Source organism: Falco cherrug, chromosome 10 (genome assembly GCF_023634085.1).
Source record: "Falco cherrug isolate bFalChe1 chromosome 10, bFalChe1.pri, whole genome shotgun sequence".
NCBI lineage: Eukaryota > Metazoa > Chordata > Aves > Falconiformes > Falconidae > Falco > Falco cherrug.
In genome coordinates, this window is record NC_073706.1 from 35,314,558 (window position 1) to 35,337,039 (window position 22,482).

Sequence of the window (22,482 nt, forward strand, 5' to 3'; positions counted from 1 at the left end):
TGGTGCTAATGCTCATACCAGTATGTCATAAGATAATGTAAAATAATATTTAGATTAGTATTTCCCCAAAAAGTGCTAAAATCAGATTTCATTCTGATTCAGAATTAAGTCTTGTTGTAGTTTTGAAGTGTAAGAAGTCAGTGAACCAGAAGTCATAAGTTTAAATCAGCTCCGATGTCTAAGTTTATAAAAGCTCCTTCCTCTGTCCATAGTCATCTAAGCTTAATTCTGTTTTAAGTTGTATCCATAATGTCTCATATGCTTCCTCTTGGCCTGCTGGAGGAGACTCTCGGTGCACGTGATACAGCAAGGTAAACTATTGTAAACATACTGCAAGAGTTTTCAGGAGTTTGCTAGTAGTTAGGGAAGAAAAATACTCTCAGAAATTTACACTTATTTTTCAATTAAACTCAACACTAGTTCTTTACTTTTTTTGTGATTTGAATCAAACATTTTCACCCTGCATCTTCAATGTTTAATACGAAAATCTTGGCCCCCAGAGTTTTGACCTATACTTTTGTTTAAATACAGTAACAGAAAGTCCAGGTCCTATACCTCAAGAGAAATTTTTCTGGCTTAGCATGAAGGTTCATTTGGCTTGTACCTTTAAAGACCTGCATTCACTTTAAAGAGCTGCATTCTGGCAACTGTATTTTTAATCAGCTTCTCTTTTTTTCCTCATCAGCGATATTTTGTGACTACTACAACCCTCGTAATGAGTGTGACTGGCACTATGAGCCTTGTGGCAGTAATGTCACAACCTGCAGGATGATTAATAATGTCAGCACCAACTTTTCAGTACCATACCTGGAAGGTAATAAGCCCTTGCCATTTTTGTATTTTATTTCATGTAATTGTGCCCAGGTATCATTTAATTAATATGGAATAGTCAGTCGCCTTGACAAGATGTTCTTAAATCTGTTGTGTTGAATTTGCTTCCAGTCTTACATAAAGATTTCCTATAATATAATTTGTTATTTCTGAACATCAGTGGCTAATAGTTACATTACTGACACCCATAAAACTAGGTCTCTAGGAATTTCACATCATGGGGACTACAATGATCCAAGAATATGAATGACACTACAAATATCTTCTGTTTTACAACCTGATAAAGTTGGAGAAAACAGCCATGTTTTTCCACTTTTTTGGCCACACAGTCTGTCTGGTCTAGACTGGAAGCAGTTCTCTCTTCTAGTTTAGGGACTGGAAAGAAATGTCCAGAGTTTGACTTTTCTATTTTAATCCTTGAACTGCTGATAAGAAAACAACAACAACAAAAAAAACCACCAAACTATCCCAAAATCCTAACCATAGTATTTACAAAAAATAGTTAACTGTATGTTTTGAAATAGATTGAGATTATTACAAAGAGTGGGGAAGTGTCAGAAGGCACATTTTTATATATCCAGTTATTTTTCTAAATTATTTTTGTTTTTTATCTTCGGTGGAAATATAAAGAACAGTTACTATTGTTAGGACACCTTTAGTGTACTCTGGCAGTGTGAAGTACCAATGAGAATTGTTTGATTTAAGGATTTTGGAAAGACTAATTGTTCAAGGATTACTTTGATTTAAACTTTATGTTTGATCCTTTTACCTTCAGAAGGTATCCTATCATCAAGTTAACTCTTTATACTTTTTCTTCATCCTTTATATTGTTCTACTTGCCATCAACAGGTTGCTACCCCAGATGCCCTGAGGACAAGCCTGTTTATAATGAAGAGACAAAGGAATGTGTGACTGAAGATAAATGTTGGTGTTACATCAACGGAACTCCTGTTCTCCCTGGGCAGGAAATACCCACAGAAGACAACTGTACAATATGGTATATAAAAAATGCAAAAACATTTGCAGTAATTCAGGAAATAATTTGTATATTCTTATTTACGTTACTGGACCTCAAGCAAATAGAAATGCAAGTCCAACTGAAGAGCTGGTATATTTTAGCATTTATCTATACAAATCAGAGGAACAATGCCATTTATACTAGTTGAGACTTAAACTCAAAAAATGCTGCACTTACAATACATATAGATTCTAAACTTCCATTCATAGTTTTCCAAACTCATAGTTATCCAGATTTCAGGTTGATAGTGTCGTTATAATAATTGTATTAACAAATCCATTAAATATACTCTTTGAAGTGTCATACATGATACAATGGCATGAAACCTGGATGCATCTCTAACAACCTTTTTATTCTCATGGCACTTTGGGAAGAGAGGGGCTACTCTGCCTTGCATTCTCTGCATTCTCACTTAAAACTTGGATTTAAAAAACACTGTAATTTGAAATTATCTGTACTAGCTGTGAAAGAGATAGCTGAGTCCTAACTGCTCATTCCTAGAGCCTTCTGACATCTTTGACTCCACATAGTGACAAAACCCTGATTGAGCTGTAAGTTCACTGATCTGAAAACCGGTTGTTATTATTGCACTGTTGTAACTTGCCACACAAAGCACTTTGTGATAGTTTTAAGATGCTGTACTTAAAGAATGAAAGTGGTGACTTAGTTTGAATTAAATAATGATAGGCAATATTGGAAAATATTACACCCAGAAAAATATCCAGTAGTGTGAATGGAGATGAAGTACAAATTTCTACATTTCTCTGCTCTTGGGTCTGCTAACAGGTGCCATAAAACATCTGCAACATTTAAATTTTTTCAAATTTTACTTCTAGTGTCTGTGGACCCTCAGGATCCATACAGTGTAAACCAGTCCCAGGTAAATAACATTTGGATTTTTCTACAAATAAAAAATTGCATAGATCTGCTATGTCTGTCTCTACAAAAGATTTAGTACTGATTTGGAATAAGTGAAAGTCATGGTCAAAGAAAATTTGGTAGCACTTTTGTTGAACCTTGCTGTTAGTACTTCTTGTTTAACTCTTCTCTCATGTCCCTTTTTCTTTCTTTCTATGTCCCATATCCAAAGCAACAGATTTCACTATAAGTGTTTGCACTCCCAGAACATGTAGTATTATAGAAAAGTGTCAGATAGTAGTTTGCAATTGTTACTTCGCACAGAACATCTTAAAACTTGGTTTGGAATTCTGTTCTTCTGGACGTTTTATGTAGGGATTTATTAAATATGTTGTAATGTTCCTCTAAGTCTAAAGATAAATTAGTACAGTGTATAGATCTAAGCTCCAGGTATAGCTCTGAAAGGAGCATGCATGATTCATATAAATTCTTACTTGTCTATAAATATTTTGCCTTTGTCTCTTACGTGGTAGTAGAAAAATTGCTTTTTCTTGCAGGGTGTCCTTGTGTCATCAATGGAACGAGTTATGAAGTGGGTGAAACTGTTGCACAAATACAGGATGGCAACATATGTACTACATACATTTGTGCAGAAAATGGTTCTGTAGTTGTCGGAAGTATTTATCCTTGTCCAACATCTACTTCACCTACAACCATTTCAACCTCCTTTCCTACCAGTACTCTTACCACCACAGGTAAATCTTCAACAGAGGTGTGCATCTAAATATTATTTTCTTGAAGGAAAGTGCTTTAAAAATAGAATGTACAAGTATATGGGTTTATAGCTGAGACAGATTAAACAATACTTATGAACAGTTTTATCACACTAAGAAAAATTTTTAACACTTTGAGTTGATTTACTTCTCATGGAAGAAACTGTAAGTGTACAGAGTGCCTTCCTAATTCTGAAAAACATCTCAGTATCTCAATATCCTGCTAGAATAGTAGAAATTGTCTCAGTACTTTCAGCAAAAATATATAATAAGGATATTTAAAACTACTATTATTTTTTTATAAAGCTTACAGATGATAGAGTAATCTTTTTTTTTCTATTTCAGTTACCACTACAAGCCCTCCAGCAAGCACAAGTAAGTGTTAAATAGAAAACTAATTTAAAAAATGTCAAAGGAACTTTTAAAGGAAGAGTAAATTAAAGACCGTCACTACAGAAAAATATATTTAAACCAGAAATAAATAGTTTTTTTAAAAAAAAATCAGAAATGTGATAAATGTGATAAGTATATAGAGAAGAAAGACCTTTAAAGGCTTCAGCATGGTGATTTTATTTTGAGATGAAGCTTCCTGTTGAGAAACTTGGTAATGCAGAACCAATTTTGGAACTCTCTTCTTAATGGAATAGAATACAAAATCAGTCTTCTCAGAGTGTTCTCTGTAAGCCTAGATGCTGAATCTCTGTCTTTTCTTGCAGCTCCATGCTTTGTATTAATCTGCAATTGGACTGAGTGGTTTGACGTTAGTAAACCTGAAGAAGATGGCGGTGACTATGAAACCTATGATGCAATAAGAAATGAACATGGAAACAAAATATGTGAAGCTCCTGAAGACATTGAATGCAGGGCTAAAGATAATCCTGATATGAGTTTAGAGGAACTTGGCCAGAAAGTAGAGTGCAATGTCACATATGGACTAATCTGTAGAAATGAGGAGCAAGATGCAACTATATGGCAACTTTGCTATAATTATGAAATCAGAGTAAACTGTTGTGAGTGGCATGAAATTTCTTGTGAGGTTACACCGACTCCAACACCAACTGGAACTTCAATCACCACCAGCACAACAGTACCCACCATCACTACAGCCAGACAGCCAACAGCAATTACCACCACGCCCGTACCCACCCCAACCATCACAAGCGAATTCACACCATCAGTCAGCACCCCAGTAACTTCAACCTCTGCAGGTATTTAGCAGACCAATACTCTCTGTTCTTGCTTTGACATAGGAGAAATTAAAGGGCTGTCAGCTACTAAATGTGCGTCACCTCCATAGCAGATAATTGATCTGGCAAGAAATCTTACATACAATGTTTGAAGCTCCTGTTGGAGAAAGATTCCCAGAAGGACCCATTGTGATATTAGATCAGGCACTGATTTAGAGTAGCATCATTTTAGGCATTGTCTAGGCGGGGCTGTGCAGAATTCCTTCAATTTCTCTTCCTGCTTTCCCTCTGTCAGCACTAAATTTTGCCTGTGGTTATGGATCTAGGAAAGAAGGATTCCTCTGGCAGGCTTTCAAGAACAGTTTCACCCTGCAGGCTGTTAACTTGCTGTTAACTTGCTGTTAACTGTGGTCTTTGCAGCTGAGATCCACTAGTACTCTTTGAACCTTTTCTTCAGGCTGACATTGCACCACAGGGACATTATATGACCATCAGGCCGGAACATACTCCTGTGAATACTTCCCTCCCAAACCACAGCATCCTCTACGTGGTTCTTACTCCATGAGATAGTTAGGTGTCCTAAGTAATAACACAGAGATATAAAGCCTCCCAGAGCCTTACTCCTCCTCAAGTCTTACCTATTGGTAGGTATTTTCAATTTAGTGAGAATAACAACAGCAACACCCCTGGTTTCTTTGCTAGTAAAGGACTGACATGACCCTGTCTGTGCATTGATTTGGAACTGGTCTACTTTCTGGGATCAGAAACGAAGGCCTAGTGACACAGGCCTTTACTGTGCTGAGAGTGGGCTGACTGCTATAGGTTTGTGGCAGCTGCCTAACATGTGACTTCTATTCAGTGCATATGGTGACACACACACGTGCATAATTGCAGCTTTGTCTGTTTTCTTTCTCCCTGCTATTTCTAACAGCCCCACCTTCATCCACAAGGAGCACAATGTCCCCTCCACCTCTATCAACAACCACTCCCACGCCAACGTCATCGGAGCCTCCCAGCAGCACTGCCACCACCACGATGCCCCCCAGCAGCACCAGCGGCAGCACCCCGGGGACAACGTTGACTGTTCCTACCACATCAACACCCATCCCAATGACTGCAAGCACATCTGTACCCACACCGACATACACTGCCACCCAGTCACCTCCAGGTACATGCCTGGTCTGTGCTCTTGTGTGTTGCCTTGTTGTGGGAGAAGTGAAGATCTATGAGCATCTTAACTTGTGCCTTCTGTATGGGGTCAGGGGTGGGAGTAGTTGTGCATTCGCTGAAATGGCATGTGGCCAGAGGTAGCCCTTGGGCTGGCTGATTCAGAAAGGGGATGGCGCTCGGGTCCAGTGTAGAAGTTCCTGTGTTCTCTGACTCAACAGTGCTCCAAGGAGATGTTTTCTCCTGGTGCCTCTGCCCAGCTTGGAAAGATACTGAGCTGACGGCAGATTTTGCTTTTGCTGCTGTTGGACCTCGTCCTTCAGCTGGAGAGAACGTACTCAGTGGGCCCCACGGTGTGCGATGGGAGTGGGGCTCGGTTCTGTGGCACTGCCAGTTCAGGCGTTGTTGGGGCGCAGCTGTGCAGACTTTCTTGCCTTTCTTCCCTTGCGTTTCTTCTGTGGCCATTGCTGCCACTCACCCGCAGTGCTGCCTGTAGGAAGCTTTGATGGTTTTCCCTGATGGATTTTGGGGAAAGGTTTCAGACCACGGGTTGCCCCTTGCTACAGACCTAGGCTGAGGGCAGCCGTGTTCTCCCGGCTTTCCCACAAGAGGTGTTCTCCAGCTGTCCCCACACTGTTGGGAAGCAAGCCGACATTTTGGCACCAGTGTGTGTCCTGTGCCTGCTTCCTTCAGATCGTGACCGTTCCTGGTGTTTGGTTTCTCCCTGAGATAGTCAGGTGGTGCGAGTGGCATGAGAAAGTGTGAGAGTGGTATAAGTCCCTGCTTAGTCCTGCTCCACCTCACGTGTTGCCCTTACGTGAGTGTTTTTTGCACGGGAGAAGCCCGATACAGCAATGTGCCTTCGCTGCAAAGGGGAGGCGGCGCACACGGCTTGGCAGTGCCTGTGTCCTGATTTGGCCCCGGTGTGCTTTGCAAGGCCAAGGAGAGGAGGCCTGCCCACACACATGAGCTTTGCTGTGGCCAGGGTTGGCTGACTGGTGCAGCAGTGCCCGAGGGGCACCCTTGTGTGCGACAGGTGCCCAGAGCACCACCTGTGAGTGTACTGGTGTCCCAGCTTGTTGTCTCTGTTCCGGCTGTCTCTAATTCTTCCTCTTGCTGTTGTCCTCCAGACTGTACCTGCATCTGGACGGGATGGATTGATGTGAGTTACCCAGATAGTTCTGACAGAAACAGTGGTGACTACGAAACCTTTGAGAACATTCTGAAGCACAACTCCTCCTTTGTCTGTGCAAAAGCTGAGAATATTTCATGCAGAGCAACGCGGTTCCCTGACATTCCCATTACAGATTTAGGGCAGAACGTGGAATGCAGCGTTGACACAGGGCTGGTCTGTAACAATAGTGATCAGACCATAGGAGGTATAATACCGATGCCCGTCTGCCTCAATTATGAGATCAATATCTGCTGCATCCCCAACATACCAGAGTGTGTTACAAGTACCACTGTGAGTACCACTGTGAGCACCACAACAGCCCCACCTTCATCCACAAGGAGCACAATGTCCCCTCCACCTCTTTCGACAACCGCTTCCACACCAACGTCATCGGAGCCTCCCAGCAGCACTGCCACCACCACGATGCCCCCCAGCAGCACTAGCGGCAGCACCCCGGGGACAACGTTGACTGTTCCTACCACATTAACAACTACCCCAATGACTGCAAGCACGTTTACACCACCAATAATTATCACCAGAACTCCACTGGCTCCGACTTCAGAAGCAATAAGTAATTCTCTGGATATTTTATCATTTCTTGCATTGCTGTGCGAGAAATCAGGGTTTATTGGCAGTTTAATGTTTGTCTTAGTTTCTGTACTGAGGGAGTAGTTGAAATATATTCCCCCCAGAAATTATAGAGTAGTTTTGGTTAGAAGGAATCTTTTTAAAGATCTTTCAGTCCAACCCTCCTGCTGTGGGCAGAGGCATATTTTTCACTACCTCAGGTGGCTCAGAGCCCCATTCTGCCTCACATTGGATGATTCTAACGGTTCAGCATCCACAACTTCTCTGGGAATTATGTTCCAATGTCATAAAAAATTTCTTCCATACATTCAACCTAAACCTACCCTCTCTGTTTAAAACTGTTGCCCCTTTTTTTTATTGGTTTTATTTTTTACTAGTCTTGGTAAAATATCTCTCTGTGACTTTCTTACAGCGCCACCCTTCATATATTGAAAAGCTACAATAATTTGTCCCTGGAGCCTTTTCTTCTCTCTGCTGAAAACCCCAAACTCTCTTAGCTTGTCTTCACAGGGGAGGTGTTCTAGCCCTCTGATCATTTTTGTGGCCTTATCTGGACCTGCTCAAACAGATTCCTGGGGACCCCAGAGCTAGATATAGTACACTAGATGGGTCTCACATGAGTGGAGCAGAGTGGGTCCTGCACTCAGCTCTCTGTTTACGAGGGAGAGTCCAAAACATGTTTCTCATTCTTGTTTCCATTCTGTTGATTATGAGGAACACAGGATTTTTCTCCTCCTGGTGCCTTTGCCCAGCTTAGACAGGTAACTGAGCTGACGGCAGATCTTGCTTTTGCTGCTGTTGGACCTCGTCCTTCAGCTGGAGAGAACGTACTCAGTGGGCCCCACGGTGTGCGATGGGAGTGGGGCTCGGTTCTGTGGCACTGCCAGTTCAGGCGTTGTTGGGGCGCAGCTGTGCAGACTTTCTTGCCTTTCTTCCCTTGCGTTTCTTCTGTGGCCATTGCTGCCACTCACCCGCAGTGCTGCCTGTAGGAAGCTTTGATGGTTTTCCCTGATGGATTTTGGGGAAAGGTTTCAGACCACGGGTTGCCCCTTGCTACAGACCTAGGCTGAGGGCAGCCGTGTTCTCCCGGCATCCCCATGAGTGGTGTTCTCCACCTTGCTTTCCTCACACTGTTGGGAAGCAAGCTGATATTTTGGCAGCAATGTGAGACCCTATAATGTTCCAGTGAATCTGCCTCTGTAGCATTTACACCATCTGTTCCTCTGTTTCCTTCTGAGCATGAAGGAGTTTACCTGTTCTCACACAAAAGTGAATTAATTTTAGTGGAAGGACTTAGGGTGTGGATTGTGTGGGTAGAAGCAGTGTATCTTACTCTTCTACTCCAGCATTATGACTGTATTCCTACTATGTATGCAGTGCTTCTCTATATGCCATGTGTCTCTTACATCATGCTGTAAAAGCAGAGATGGCTCTGAGTCTGGCCTCTGAGTATCTTGAACAATTTATGATGCTAATCAAAAACTATTTTAAAGGAGCCTGCATTAGGGCCCATAATGAAAACTGGCTTGGTCATGTGAGAAAGAAAAAGCAGAAAAGGGAGTTCGGAGTTCCTAGCATGCCAAAATAAATTGTGGGTAAGTAGTCTTAAAAGGCTGGGAGTTAGGATTAGAAGACAGATTGCTAGAGGAACTGCTCAGTTTTAGTAGAATCAAAAAATTCTGAAGCATAATAAATACTAGTATGAACATGCCATGTGAAGTAGTACAGGGAAGAGTGGTCTACCCAAGAAATATATTATGAGAGAAATCCATAATTAATCAAAGGGTTTACTGATAAATTCAGTGAATTCGCCTGGATTTAGGATTGCTAGACTCTTCTCTGCAATAGAAAATTTTGACAGTCCAGACAGCTGTTCCAGCTGACATTGGTCATTGATAAAGTGTTTATATCAGTACCTCCAATGAATATGTATGAGATTTATTAATAATCCCTCTCATATGCAAAAGCCAGTAAAAAAAATTTGTTGGATTTCATTTGCTTATTAGAAAACAAAATTAAGTTAATAACAAATGCAAGAGGTGTACATGAAAAAAATTAATGTGTTTTCTCCTTGTCTTAAAGAGCATACAACATCTGAATCAGGAACACTAACAAACACGACTACTGCAGTTACTCCGTCAGTTACTGCACCACCAACAGCTATGACAGAAATAGCAAGTACAGTATCTACCATAAGCACCACTATTGAACAGTCAACAACATTAGTATCAACAACCCCCGTGACAGTCACCACCTCTGGAGTCACGGAGACAGGGTCGACCACCAGAATCACCCCTTCAGGCCCCACACCCTCAGGACCGCCTCTTGAGAGCACCACAATTTTAACGGAAAGGCCTACCCAGGAGACCACAACCACCGGCACTGGGAGCCCTCCAACAGCACCTCCGACTGCCACTGCCAGCACCACAACCACAGCACCGCCATCCCCAGGGCCTACAGCCAGCACTACTGTGTGGCCACCTTCCGTTTCAACAACCCCAGTGACAGTCACCACCTCTGGAGTCACGGAGACAGGGTCGACCACCAGAATCACCCCTTCAGGCCCCACACCCTCAGGACCGCCTCTTGAGAGCACCACAATTTTAACGGAAAGGCCTACTCAGGAGACCACGACCACCGGCACTGGGAGCCCTCCAACAGCACCTCCGACTGCCACTGCCAGCACCACAACCACAGCACCGCCGTCCCCAGGGCCTACAGCCAGCACTACTGTGTTGCCACCATTAGTTTCAACAACCCCAGTGACAGCCACCACCTCTGGAGTCACGGAGACAGGGTCGACCACCAGAATCACCCCTTCAGTCCCCACACCCTCAGGACCGCCTCTTGAGAGCACCACAATTTTAACGGAAAGGCCTACCCAGGAGACCACGACCACCGGCACTGGGAGCCCTCCAACAGCACCTCCGACTGCCACTGCCAGCATCACAACATCGGGACCATTCTCCCAAGAGCCTATAACCGGTACTACGGTGTTACCACCTTCCGTTTCAACAACCCCTGTGTCAGTTACCACCTCTGGAGTCACGGAGACAGGGTCGACCACCAGAATCACCCCTTCAGGCCCCACACCCTCAGGACCGCCTCTTGAGAGCACCACAATTTTAACGGAAAGGCCTACTCAGGAGACCACGACCACCGGCACTGGGAGCCCTCCAACAGCACCTCCGACTGCCACTGCCAGCACCACAACCACAGCACCGCCGTCCCCAGGGCCTACAGCCAGCACTACTGTGTTGCCACCATTAGTTTCAACAACCCCAGTGACAGCCACCACCTCTGGAGTCACGGAGACAGGGTCGACCACCAGAGTCACCCCTTCAGGCCCCACACCCTCAGGACCGCCTCTTGAGAGCACCACAATTTTAACGGAAAGGCCTACCCAGGAGACCACGACCACCGGCACTGGGAGCCCTCCAACAGCACCTCCGACTGCCACTGCCAGCACCACAACCACAGCACCGCCGTCCCCAGGGCCTACAGCCAGCACTACTGTGTTGCCACCTTCTGTTTCAACAACCCCAGTGACAGTCACCACCTCTGGAGTCACGGAGACAGGGTCGACCACCAGAGTCACCCCTTCAGTCCCCACACCCTCAGGACCGCCTCTTGAGAGCACCACAATTTTAACGGAAAGGCCTGCCCAGGAGACCACGACCACCGGCACTGGGAGCCCTCCAACAGCACCTCCGACTGCCACTGCCAGCATCACAACATCGGGACCATTCTCCCAAGAGCCTATAACCGGTACTACGGTGTTACCACCTTCCGTTTCAACAACCCCTGTGTCAGTTACCACCTCTGGAGTCACGGAGACAGGGTCGACCACCAGAATCACCCCTTCAGGCCCCACACCCTCAGGACCGCCTCTTGAGAGCACCACAATTTTAACGGAAAGGCCTACTCAGGAGACCACGACCACCGGCACTGGGAGCCCTCCAACAGCACCTCCGACTGCCACTGCCAGCACCACAACCACAGCACCGCCGTCCCCAGGGCCTACAGCCAGCACTACTGTGTTGCCACCTTCCGTTTCAACAACCCCAGTGACAGTCACCACCTCTGGAGTCACGGAGACAGGGTCGACCACCAGAATCACCCCTTCAGGCCCCACACCCTCAGGACCGCCTCTTGAGAGCACCACAATTTTAACGGAAAGGCCTACCCAGGAGACCACGACCACCGGCACTGGGAGCCCTCCAACAGCACCTCCGACTGCCACTGCCAGCACCACAACCACAGCACCGCCGTCCCCAGGGCCTACAGCCAGCACTACTGTGTTGCCACCTTCCGTTTCAACAACCCCAGTGACAGTCACCACCTCTGGAGTCACGGAGACAGGGTCGACCACCAGAGTCACCCCTTCAGTCCCCACACCCTCAGGACCGCCTCTTGAGAGCACCACAATTTTAACGGAAAGGCCTGCCCAGGAGACCACGACCACCGGCACTGGGAGCCCTCCAACAGCACCTCCGACTGCCACTGCCAGCACCACAACCACAGCACCGCCGTCCCCAGGGCCTACAGCCAGCACTACTGTGTTGCCACCATCAGTTTCAACAACCCCAGTGACAGCCACCACCTCTGGAGTCACGGAGACAGGGTCGACCACCAGAATCACCCCTTCAGGCCCCACACCCTCAGGACCGCCTCTTGAGAGCACCACAATTTTAACGGAAAGGCCTACTCAGGAGACCACGACCACCGGCACTGGGAGCCCTCCAACAGCACCTCCGACTGCCACTGCCAGCACCACAACCACAGCACCGCCGTCCCCAGGGCCTACAGCCAGCACTACTGTGTTGCCACCTTCCGTTTCAACAACCCCAGTGACAGTCACCACCTCTGGAGTCACGGAGACAGGGTCGACCACCAGAATCACCCCTTCAGGCCCCACACCCTCAGGACCGCCTCTTGAGAGCACCACAATTTTAACGGAAAGGCCTACCCAGGAGACCACGACCACCGGCACTGGGAGCCCTCCAACAGCACCTCCGACTGCCACTGCCAGCACCACAACCACAGCACCGCCGTCCCCAGGGCCTACAGCCAGCACTACTGTGTGGCCACCTTCCGTTTCAACAACCCCAGTGACAGTCACCACCTCTGGAGTCACGGAGACAGGGTCGACCACCAGAGTCACCCCTTCAGGCCCCACACCCTCAGGACCGCCTCTTGAGAGCACCACAATTTTAACGGAAAGGCCTACGCAGGAGACCACGACCACCGGCACTGGGAGCCCTCCAACAGCACCTCCGACTGCCACTGCCAGCACCACAACCACAGCACCGCCGTCCCCAGGGCCTACAGCCAGCACTACTGTGTTGCCACCATCAGTTTCAACAACCCCAGTGACAGCCACCACCTCTGGAGTCACGGAGACAGGGTCGACCACCAGAATCACCCCTTCAGGCCCCACACCCTCAGGACCGCCTCTTGAGAGCACCACAATTTTAACGGAAAGGCCTACTCAGGAGACCACGACCACCGGCACTGGGAGCCCTCCAACAGCACCTCCGACTGCCACTGCCAGCACCACAACCACAGCACCGCCGTCCCCAGGGCCTACAGCCAGCACTACTGTGTTGCCACCTTCCGTTTCAACAACCCCAGTGACAGTCACCACCTCTGGAGTCACGGAGACAGGGTCGACCACCAGAATCACCCCTTCAGGCCCCACACCCTCAGGACCGCCTCTTGAGAGCACCACAATTTTAACGGAAAGGCCTACCCAGGAGACCACGACCACCGGCACTGGGAGCCCTCCAACAGCACCTCCGACTGCCACTGCCAGCATCACAACATCGGGACCATTCTCCCAAGAGCCTATAACCGGTACTACGGTGTTACCACCTTCCGTTTCAACAACCCCTGTGTCAGTTACCACCTCTGGTACAACTCCAACAGAATCTTTTACCACTACTTCAGGGACCACCTCTAGTAGTTTTACCAGTATTGCTGGAACTACTACCACCACTGCCACTGAAATTGTTTCCCCTGGCTCAACTAGTACTTCCTGGCCAACTGAAACATCGAGTGCAGTCACTATTGCAGGAAGTTCTACATACAGTACAGTTACTCCAGCCAGTGCTTCAAGTTCCGCTACAAGTCTACCATCAGCCACTCCTGGAAGAAATTGTTCTATTTTCCCTAATGAATCTTATGCAGTGAGTAGATTTTTTTGAGGTTTTAGCATTTTGTTTGGGTGGAGACTAGACACATAATTTCGATGTTGGCAGGTAACAGAGTAGGTATTAATCTGTACAGAAAAGGAAGTACCATTCCATTCTATTTCATTCGGTTTTCTTGGGTATCATCATGGCTTCCAATAGTATGGTGCTTGTTAGCTTATATACTGCGAATAGTTCTTCAGGGATAATTTCAGAAAGGCTTTTTTCAAGGAGTTGTGTCACAACTCAGTGTTTCTTGTTACTGTAGGATGGCTTTGATGCAGAGCTAACTAAGTGGTGCTACCCTATTTTTTCTGTTTCTTTTTTTCAATATGTTCAGAGTGGGGGAAAGTTGTTTTTGTGTTTGCAGTGCAGCCCAACGTGAAACCACAGGGCTGAACTAGTCTAAATTTGTGTTGAGTCTTGCTTGGTCATTGTCTGGTTTCAGGAGAGGACTGTGAAACTGATCAACGCATCCAAATACTCATGAATTATGACTGAGGTTTCTGAAGTTTTTGGAACCTTTCACCTCTGACATAAACAAGCTAATGTATTGTACATTTCTAAAGCCTCCTCACAGCTTAGATGTCTACCAACTTGCTCAGTAGATCTGCAGGGATAAAAGTTATACATGGCAAGTTATACATGGGATATAGGGATAAAAGATATACATGGAAGACAGAAAAAATGCATACAGTCACAATGCCTGTATGTAATCACCTTAGGCATTACTCCCCAGATAGCCAGTGTTCACTGTAGCTTTAGCTGTTAATCTGTTCTCAGTATTCATGGAAGGAGATTCATCATATGTTGTTCACTGTTACTGATCAGTGTCATTCACCGTTGATTAGAAAGGGAGTGTAGGTGATGAGATTAGATCAGACATCTAACTTAGCTGAAACTAAAAAACACAATTTTTTTAAACTTTTTTTTTAGGAAAAAACCTTCAGGTTACTGGCTTGACTTTTATAAGTAATGCTTTTCACTTAGCAGCTATCAGTAGTTCTAGCTCATCTTGCAGACCTTGATGGTGCTGAATGCTGTACTTCTTCCCATTTTCAGACTTGGGGTGGGGAGGAAATTGTCAATAAACGTATGGCATTTTAAAACTCTGCAAAAGATATTCAGGCATAACTGTTGTCAGTCTGACTGCTTCATAAGGTTTCTCTCTCTCCACCCCACCCCCCCTCCCTTTCCAAACACAGCCAGGTGAGTCGTGGTGGCTCTGTGAGTGCATTAAGGCAATATGTATAGAAGATGATATAGTCCAGGTGGTTCCCATAATCTGTGAGCCACCTCCTAAACCTACATGTGCCAATGGGCTTTCTCCTGTGCAAGTTCTTGATAAGGATGGATGCTGTTGGCACTGGGAGTGTGATTGTAAGTATATATTTTGTTGAATATTTTATCTGTTGTGGGAATAATACTAATGTCAAGAGCAACAATATTTATCATGGGACAAGTATTGCACAAGGCTGTGACCCTCAGATTTCTAGTGTTGGTCTGTTTGGAGTGTTTCATTTATTCTCTTTAGCTAACAGGGGGCTTTTGCTTAATTTGCCATAATATCCACATAACTATTGTGTTAGTAGAATAAATCGGTCTCCCAAGGCAGGGTTTAAATGTCCACATGCAGACATCTATAGGCTGGAAGCCTACGTGTAAGTTACTTGTTTAGAGTATCAGTATCGGTTAAGGTATATCTAGGGTGCAGTTAGTCCTATTTTCAGTTGTCTTTCAGAAATGTTGCATGAACTGTGCCCTGAAAGTGCCTGGTTTTCCTCTATTATTGATGAATTTTAGATAATAATCTCATTCATTGACATACATGCTTTAAAAATTTAAATGATTGAAGTTGGATGAGATGATTCCTACTCCTATTGACTTTGTAGTCTGCTCCGATTCTGTATGTTGCTGGAAGAAGCTAACCTAGCTGTATGTTTTCGCAGGCTACTGCACTGGCTGGGGAGACCCACATTACATGACTTTTGATGGACTGTACTACAGCTATCAGGGGAATTGTACATACGTCCTTGTGGAAGAGATATCTAAGAAAGTTGACAACTTTGGTGTCTACATTGATAATTACCATTGTGATACACGGGATGTAGTCTCCTGTCCTCGAACACTCATTGTGAGACACGAGACTCAGGAAGTGCGCATAGCAACAGTCAAACCAAATACTTTGCAAGTAGAGGTATTGGAAAATATTACCTTCGAATTCTTGATTAAAATATTAACAGTGTCAACCTGATAATTGTATTCACAATGTTAGGGAAAAAATGAAAGAGGATTCTGTGCTTTAGATTTAGTACCAATTTGGATTATAAAATAGATCTGCTTTGAAGGACTGCTTTTTTGCTGCTGAATATGGGGAAATTTTCTACAACTTTTTACCTTTTGTATCTCAAATATTTGCATTGCCTTATCTCTCCTAAATACACTAGTGTAGACAAATTTCTAAGAGTTAAGGATATGAAATGATTAATTTATAATTAGTGTAACAAAGGAAAAGAATAAATGTTGAATGGGAGGATACAGCATAAACTAGATGTAACAATAAAGTAATGGGCTTAAGTATTCTTAAAAAGTATCATATACTAGCTTTGATTGGGGTCACCTTTTCAGTTCTTCAGAATAGGGGCTTTTGTGTGTTTATTTCATGGATAAACGTCATGTCCCGGCTTTGGGGCTTCAAAACTGGGTGAGAAGCATTTGGTTTTAGGCTTTTGTTTGTGGGGTTTGTTTGGTTTATTTTCATGCATTACTGTGTGGGAATGTTACAAGTTAGATTGCAGCATATTGTTGAAAATTTGCAACATTTAGACTCCTTTTTTTCCCTCCAAAGTAAGGACATCTACCATTGCTGAGTAAAAGTAGTAGGGTTAGTTTCATAGGTATATAATAGCTACCGTGTTTAAATAAATAATAAAAATTTTGGCTTATTTATTTAATTTAACTTTCCTACAAGCATGTTCTCTTTATGCCACGAAAGTTAAAACTTCATGCACTGGGAATTTAGGATAATTTTATATTGCACTTCCATGCAGTGTCCTCAACACCATAGTGACTATAATAAATCTGTTGAGTATTAGAATTTAGCTGATTTAAACACTGAATTTGAGCCTAGTTTATCAGTGGCTGATAGGCCTTTTCTTTGGCTCAGAGAAGAGAAGTTTGGCTTTCCAGTAATGTAAACTGAAACACGGGGACAATTGTTACAAACTAAAAGCACATTATTTGCCTTTACATTTTATCACCAGTGCAAAGGAATGGTCAGTTTTCTACAGTCAAACTAAATACATGTCTCTTTTCTGTTTTCTTTTAATTAACAGGTGACAGTAAACAAACAGGTAGTGTCTTTGCCTTATAAGAAGTTTGGCTTGAGCATCTACGAGTCAGGCATAAATCGTGTGGTGGAAATTCCTGAACTAAAAATGAATGTGACCTACAATGGCTTGTCCTTTTCTATCAGAATGCCCTACAGCCTGTTTGGCAACAACACTCAAGGACAGTGTGGTAAGGCTTACTGTTGTAATTTTTGTACTCTTAGAAAACCACAAACAGCTAAATGACAGCCCTGCCACAAAGATGAATGGAACTTGATGACAAATCTGTGAGTGAATTCTCTCTCCCCTTACCAATTTTAGGCACTTGCAATAACAACACAGCAGATGACTGCATGTTGCCAAACGGAAACATTGCAGAAAACTGTGAAACCATGGCAGATCATTGGCAAGTGGTTGATCCCTCCAAACCACAGTGCTCTCCAGGCCTATCTCCTACAAAAGTACCTGGCACAGCCCCAGTGCAGCCTTGCAAAGAATCTTCCATCTGTGAGCTTCTTTTGGGAAGGTAGACATTGCTCTGGTGTTTATAAGCCTTTGATCTTCAAATTAAGTGGCAATTTTAGGATTCATTTCTCAATCAAAAGTGTTTCTAACTATTGCTCTATTTCTTGTAGCTTTGTGGGTTGCTTCTATTCCTTTTGCTGCTACTAGATGTCATTTTTTTGCTGATAGTTTGCTTCCAACCCTCTGGCTGCTACGTTAGCCTTTCTTGATGTTCTCATGTTCTCCTACACTCTCTGTCCACCACTGTCCTATGCTCTTGCCTTTTTATACCCTCACTTAGCAGAAAACAGAGTCCAACTGAAATCAGAGATCTTAATTTTTAGAATGTCATGTCAGAATTGAAAAGTAGCAAAGTAGTTCATGGTTATACTAGTAATATTCATGTAGCTCCTGGACAGAAATTATTGGTGCCTGAGTGTTCTGTAGGTGAGGGGAGAAAACTTTAAGATGTGTTGAAAGGTTACAATCTAGGTAACTGCTCAAGTGCTCTTGTAATGTCTCAGTAATAGCCCTTGTTCACATCTCCTAGCACCACTGTTGCCACATTATAATTTTAAGCACACTGAAGAATTCATGGATTATGCAGTAACTGATAATGATAAATGTTTCTGTTTCTAGTGTGTTTGAGCCATGCCATGGCTTTGTCCAGCCTGAAAAATACTATGCAGCCTGTGTTTTTGATAGTTGTGTACTTCCCAACTTAGACCTGGAATGCTCAAGTCTGCAAACCTATGCTGCTGTCTGTGCTGATCAAAGTGTATGCATTGACTGGAGAAATCATACCAATGGTGTTTGCTGTAAGTATTTGGCCATTTATCTTGAAGAATTAGGGAAGCTTATATGGAACTGTTTTGGCAATAATATCCTAATGCTAAGTCGTATTACTTTCCGTGCAATGAAGACACCAATAAATCACACCAGCTGCTCTCCTTAAGTAATTTACCAGTAATATTTTTAACAGTGGAAATGATAAATGAGCCTGCAAAAATATACATCTATTGACTGTATCAGAAACATCTATATCAGTAGATACTTTTTTGTACATAGGCAGTTTGTTTTGCTGGCATACATAAAAACATGGTTTTATCTCCTTAACGCTATATGTCCATGGCTAAGCTGCATAAAAAAACTCCATTCAGAGACTGATACCTGTTGTTTTTTTTCTCTTTGCTTCTCAAGGTTGTCAGTGATGTATAGGAAAATGAGTAGTCAGTGTTTAATTACTTGGCGTAAGGTCATAGGGCTTTTACATCATACTGTTACTGAGCTCTTCCTCCTTTTTATTCTCCCATTCCAGCTTATAAATGCCCCTCAGGTAAAGAATACAGAGCATGTGGTCCTATTAAAGAGATAACCTGCAAATCAAGGTAAATAATCCCTTCACTGTTAGTTACAACTTCTACAACTGTTCAGTCATATCTAATGCATAGGTGGATAGGAGAAATCAACCTCCTGTCATGTCTTAATCTGTCTGTCAAATTTGGTACCATTTTCCTCTTGATCCTAAGTCTGTGTGTCTGTACGGTTTATGCCATTTGGCAATACCAAACATGAACACTGACAATAACTAAATAGAAAATGTGCAGATCATTTGCCACTGTATCTTCAGTGAAAGGTTATTTGGCATAATCCTTCTCTGCATGCCTATGATAATAATGGTGTTCCTCTGAACATTTTGTCTCACACAGCCAACAAAACGAAACTTCATCTAAACGTGTGGAAGGCTGTTTCTGTCCTAATGGAACAATGCTGTATGACTCTGGTGTGGATGTCTGTGTGAAAACCTGTGGTGAGTTTTACTGCTTCACTTGGATGCATGCACGTTTTCTTTGTTATTTCCTTTTCATGCATGCAATATAGATCTGACTGTATGCAGTACTTCTGCTGTTATATGAGTGGTAATAGAAATTTGTTCTGATATTTTCACAGGCTGTGTTGGAGTGGATAAGATACCCAGAGAGGTATGCTGCCATATGCTTTTGTATTTCAAATGGAGGCTGGGGATGGGGAGACAAGGGTGTAGTCTTGTTTTGTGATCTCCCAACCTTTCATTCCTGTTTTTATCTCTGTTTTTTTTTTTTTTTTAATTTGTAACCATGCAATCACACACTTTATTTTCTTTAATGACAGTTTGGGGAAAGGTTTACAGTAGACTGTCAGGACTGTATTTGCCTGGAAGGCGAAAATGGCATTGTATGTGAGCCTCATGAATGTGCTAAACAAAATAAGACCAGCTGTGATGGAGAAGGCTTCTATGAGGTCAACGAAGTAAATTCTGAAGACTCCTGCTGCCCCATTGTCACATGCAGTGAGTTTATCCTTTTGTTTCTAGTCTTTCTGTACCTTTTAGTAATAGAAAGGAAAAGAGAAATGAACTAGTTTAGCACCAGAGACCCACAGCAGGGAGTCACAAAACAGTGTCTTTCCTCATGTTTTTTAAAATCAACTTATGCAATGTTAGGGAAAATACGTTTTAATATTGCAATGACCCCACATAAATGAATTTATACTCAAGTAACATGCAGGTAGATTATGGAGTTATATGGGGGTTTTAATTTTGCAGCAGCTACCTGCAGCCTTGGAGAGAGTAGCAGTTGTCCACTACTTCTCTGCAAAGAATTGTGAAACTTTTTTAACTCTTGGTAATTACCTAGTAGAAAAAGTCTCATAAACTAGTGCATTTCCCCCAGTCCAGTGCCTGGATTTAGTAGGAAAAAACGTGTTCTTTTTCTGCAATTTGTTTCTTTGGGAGGATCTGGGCTGTTTCCTAGCAGTGGAAAGTCTATTCTAAATGCTTTAATGGATGCCTGTTTCCAGTAGCTGTGATTTAGTTTACTTTCTGCCTTACTCCTTTTTTTTTTTTTTTTTTTTCCAGAATGCAATACAAGCTTGTGCACAAGTAAAGCCCCCAAGTGTACACTGGGATTTGAAGTTCATTCTCATATTCCCAGTGGTCAGTGCTGTCCTGTGTACCAGTGTGGTAAGTCCCTTGGAAATACGTTCTAATGATTAGTATTATATAGCATGTAATTTAGCATCACACTTAGTAAGACTGTATGAAATAGCCTATTGAAAGAAGTAATAAATACAGCAAAATCCTACAAATTGTTTACTATTAGCACTGGTCACTACTGCTATGGTTATGACGAACAACTGTGAAATCAGAAATAGCTCAGGTGGCTCAAGTTCAATTTTCCTGGTTGTAAGTACATGTAAGAACAGCTATAGAATTAAACGGGAGTGTGGTCTTAGTTTAATCTAGCAAAATGTCCCTGTAAGCATCCCCAGTAGAAGGCAGGTTTACAAAGTATGCTTTGTTCTTGGTAACTAAAACAAGGAACTACTTATACCCGTTAAGTGGACGTTCTTGGCTATGAACTGGACCATGTGTATTGGGACAAATCTTCCTCCCTTTTTGCACATGCAGTATTAGTTCTTATACTTTATGTATGTCATATCTGCTATGAGAAATGGGGAATAACCAATGTATTTGATCATATGCATTATGATTCATTGTGGAAGAAATGAGTTTGACTAGAGTGGGGTGAAGACTGGTAGGTTTTTCCCCCTGTGTAACCACCTAATCCTTGCTTCTTAACAGTTCCCAAGAGGGTTTGTGTACATCAGAATGCTGAGTTCTTGGTAAGTTCCTATTTCAACAGTCTTCTGAAAATGCTTAAAAGATCACTTTGTATGGTTTATCAGAAGTGCTATGAGGAGGTTTATCTAGCACAATCAATGCTTTAGAAGTTTTCAAATTCCTGTCAGGGGTTCATCAATTTCACAAAGCCTAAATCTTTTCAGAAAAGGTTTTTGTGTATGAAAGAGAATGAAGAGTTGCTTGTATGTCAGTATCAGAGAGACATTTGTTTTTAGAGTTAAGTGTGCATAAATTTTAAAAAGTCAGTCCACATTTACTGTCAGGACGTTATTACAGTTTTAAGACTCTGCCTTCAAAAATGAAAACATTTGTAAATAAGTATGCTTCTAAACAGAATTAGATTACTAATAAATTCTATTGGGTCTAGTAATTGCTTTATTGCAGATACTGGTATGACACCTGTCCTTTTAATATCTGAGTTTATCAATGCTGTATAGGACTTCAGTAAAGACACATATTAAATTAAATTCACTATTTTAAAAATGTCTTCATAAAGGGCTAGCCAAATAACTATCCAATAGTCTTTATGATTGTTTCCTTTTCCATTGCTTGTTTTAGAGATTATTTTGGAAGTTAAGAAATGTATGCCACCATGCCATATCTTATTAACATATAAACCTTTTTTTTCTTAAAATTTATAGCCAAATTCATCAGTCTTTGTTGATAAGTGTCAGAATTGTTTATGCACTGACAAAGTTAACGTCAGCAACCAACTGAATATCATCTCATGCGAACATATTCCATGCAACACATATTGTGAACCAGTAAGTGACAAACTTAAAACGAACAAAACCCACCTCAAAATACCCATGTATGTGAAAAGCAGTTTGATCAATGAGTGGTATAATCAAAGGCCAGTGAGCAGAAATCTGGAGTCCAACTCCAGCATGGATACCAACTGTCCTGAAGTTGACTGTGTATCTTACAGTATTCATTTCACATTGGGAAGATTAGCTGGGAAATTTCTGCAGAGCACTTAATAGAGTGATATTTAATTATTAGGCATATTTAATATAGTGCTTTAATTTATTCCATCTATAGCCGTCTTTTATTACTTGTCTTCTGTTGGGTTGGAGCATAGAAGGGCACAAATCTGTAGAGCGCACTTCAAAGCATAATCAATTAATGGGTTAGTATGTCTTCATTTATTTCTCAAAAATGCATCCATCATAGTGATTTC

The 22,482-nt window shown here is 42.9% G+C and overlaps 1 protein-coding gene across 1 annotated transcript in view; it reads left to right on the forward strand.

Moving 5' to 3' along the window:
• MUC2 (mucin 2, oligomeric mucus/gel-forming) overlaps positions 1–22,482 on the forward strand; it is a 49,122-nt gene that overhangs the window by 22,739 nt on the left and 3,901 nt on the right. Inside the window, exons 25-46 of the mRNA XM_055722576.1 lie at positions 686–814; positions 1,681–1,828; positions 2,686–2,729; positions 3,265–3,462; positions 3,826–3,855; positions 4,197–4,644; positions 5,597–5,835; positions 6,965–7,579; positions 9,679–13,784; positions 14,993–15,167; positions 15,737–15,984; positions 17,123–17,306; positions 17,438–17,642; positions 18,260–18,438; positions 18,821–18,823; positions 18,939–19,008; positions 19,330–19,430; positions 19,571–19,602; positions 19,772–19,949; positions 20,517–20,621; positions 21,243–21,283; positions 21,944–22,066. Of these exons, the coding sequence (XP_055578551.1) occupies positions 686–814; positions 1,681–1,828; positions 2,686–2,729; positions 3,265–3,462; positions 3,826–3,855; positions 4,197–4,644; positions 5,597–5,835; positions 6,965–7,579; positions 9,679–13,784; positions 14,993–15,167; positions 15,737–15,984; positions 17,123–17,306; positions 17,438–17,642; positions 18,260–18,438; positions 18,821–18,823; positions 18,939–19,008; positions 19,330–19,430; positions 19,571–19,602; positions 19,772–19,949; positions 20,517–20,621; positions 21,243–21,283; positions 21,944–22,066 (7,601 nt within the window). The remainder of the gene's footprint in view (positions 1–685; positions 815–1,680; positions 1,829–2,685; positions 2,730–3,264; positions 3,463–3,825; positions 3,856–4,196; positions 4,645–5,596; positions 5,836–6,964; positions 7,580–9,678; positions 13,785–14,992; positions 15,168–15,736; positions 15,985–17,122; positions 17,307–17,437; positions 17,643–18,259; positions 18,439–18,820; positions 18,824–18,938; positions 19,009–19,329; positions 19,431–19,570; positions 19,603–19,771; positions 19,950–20,516; positions 20,622–21,242; positions 21,284–21,943; positions 22,067–22,482) is intronic.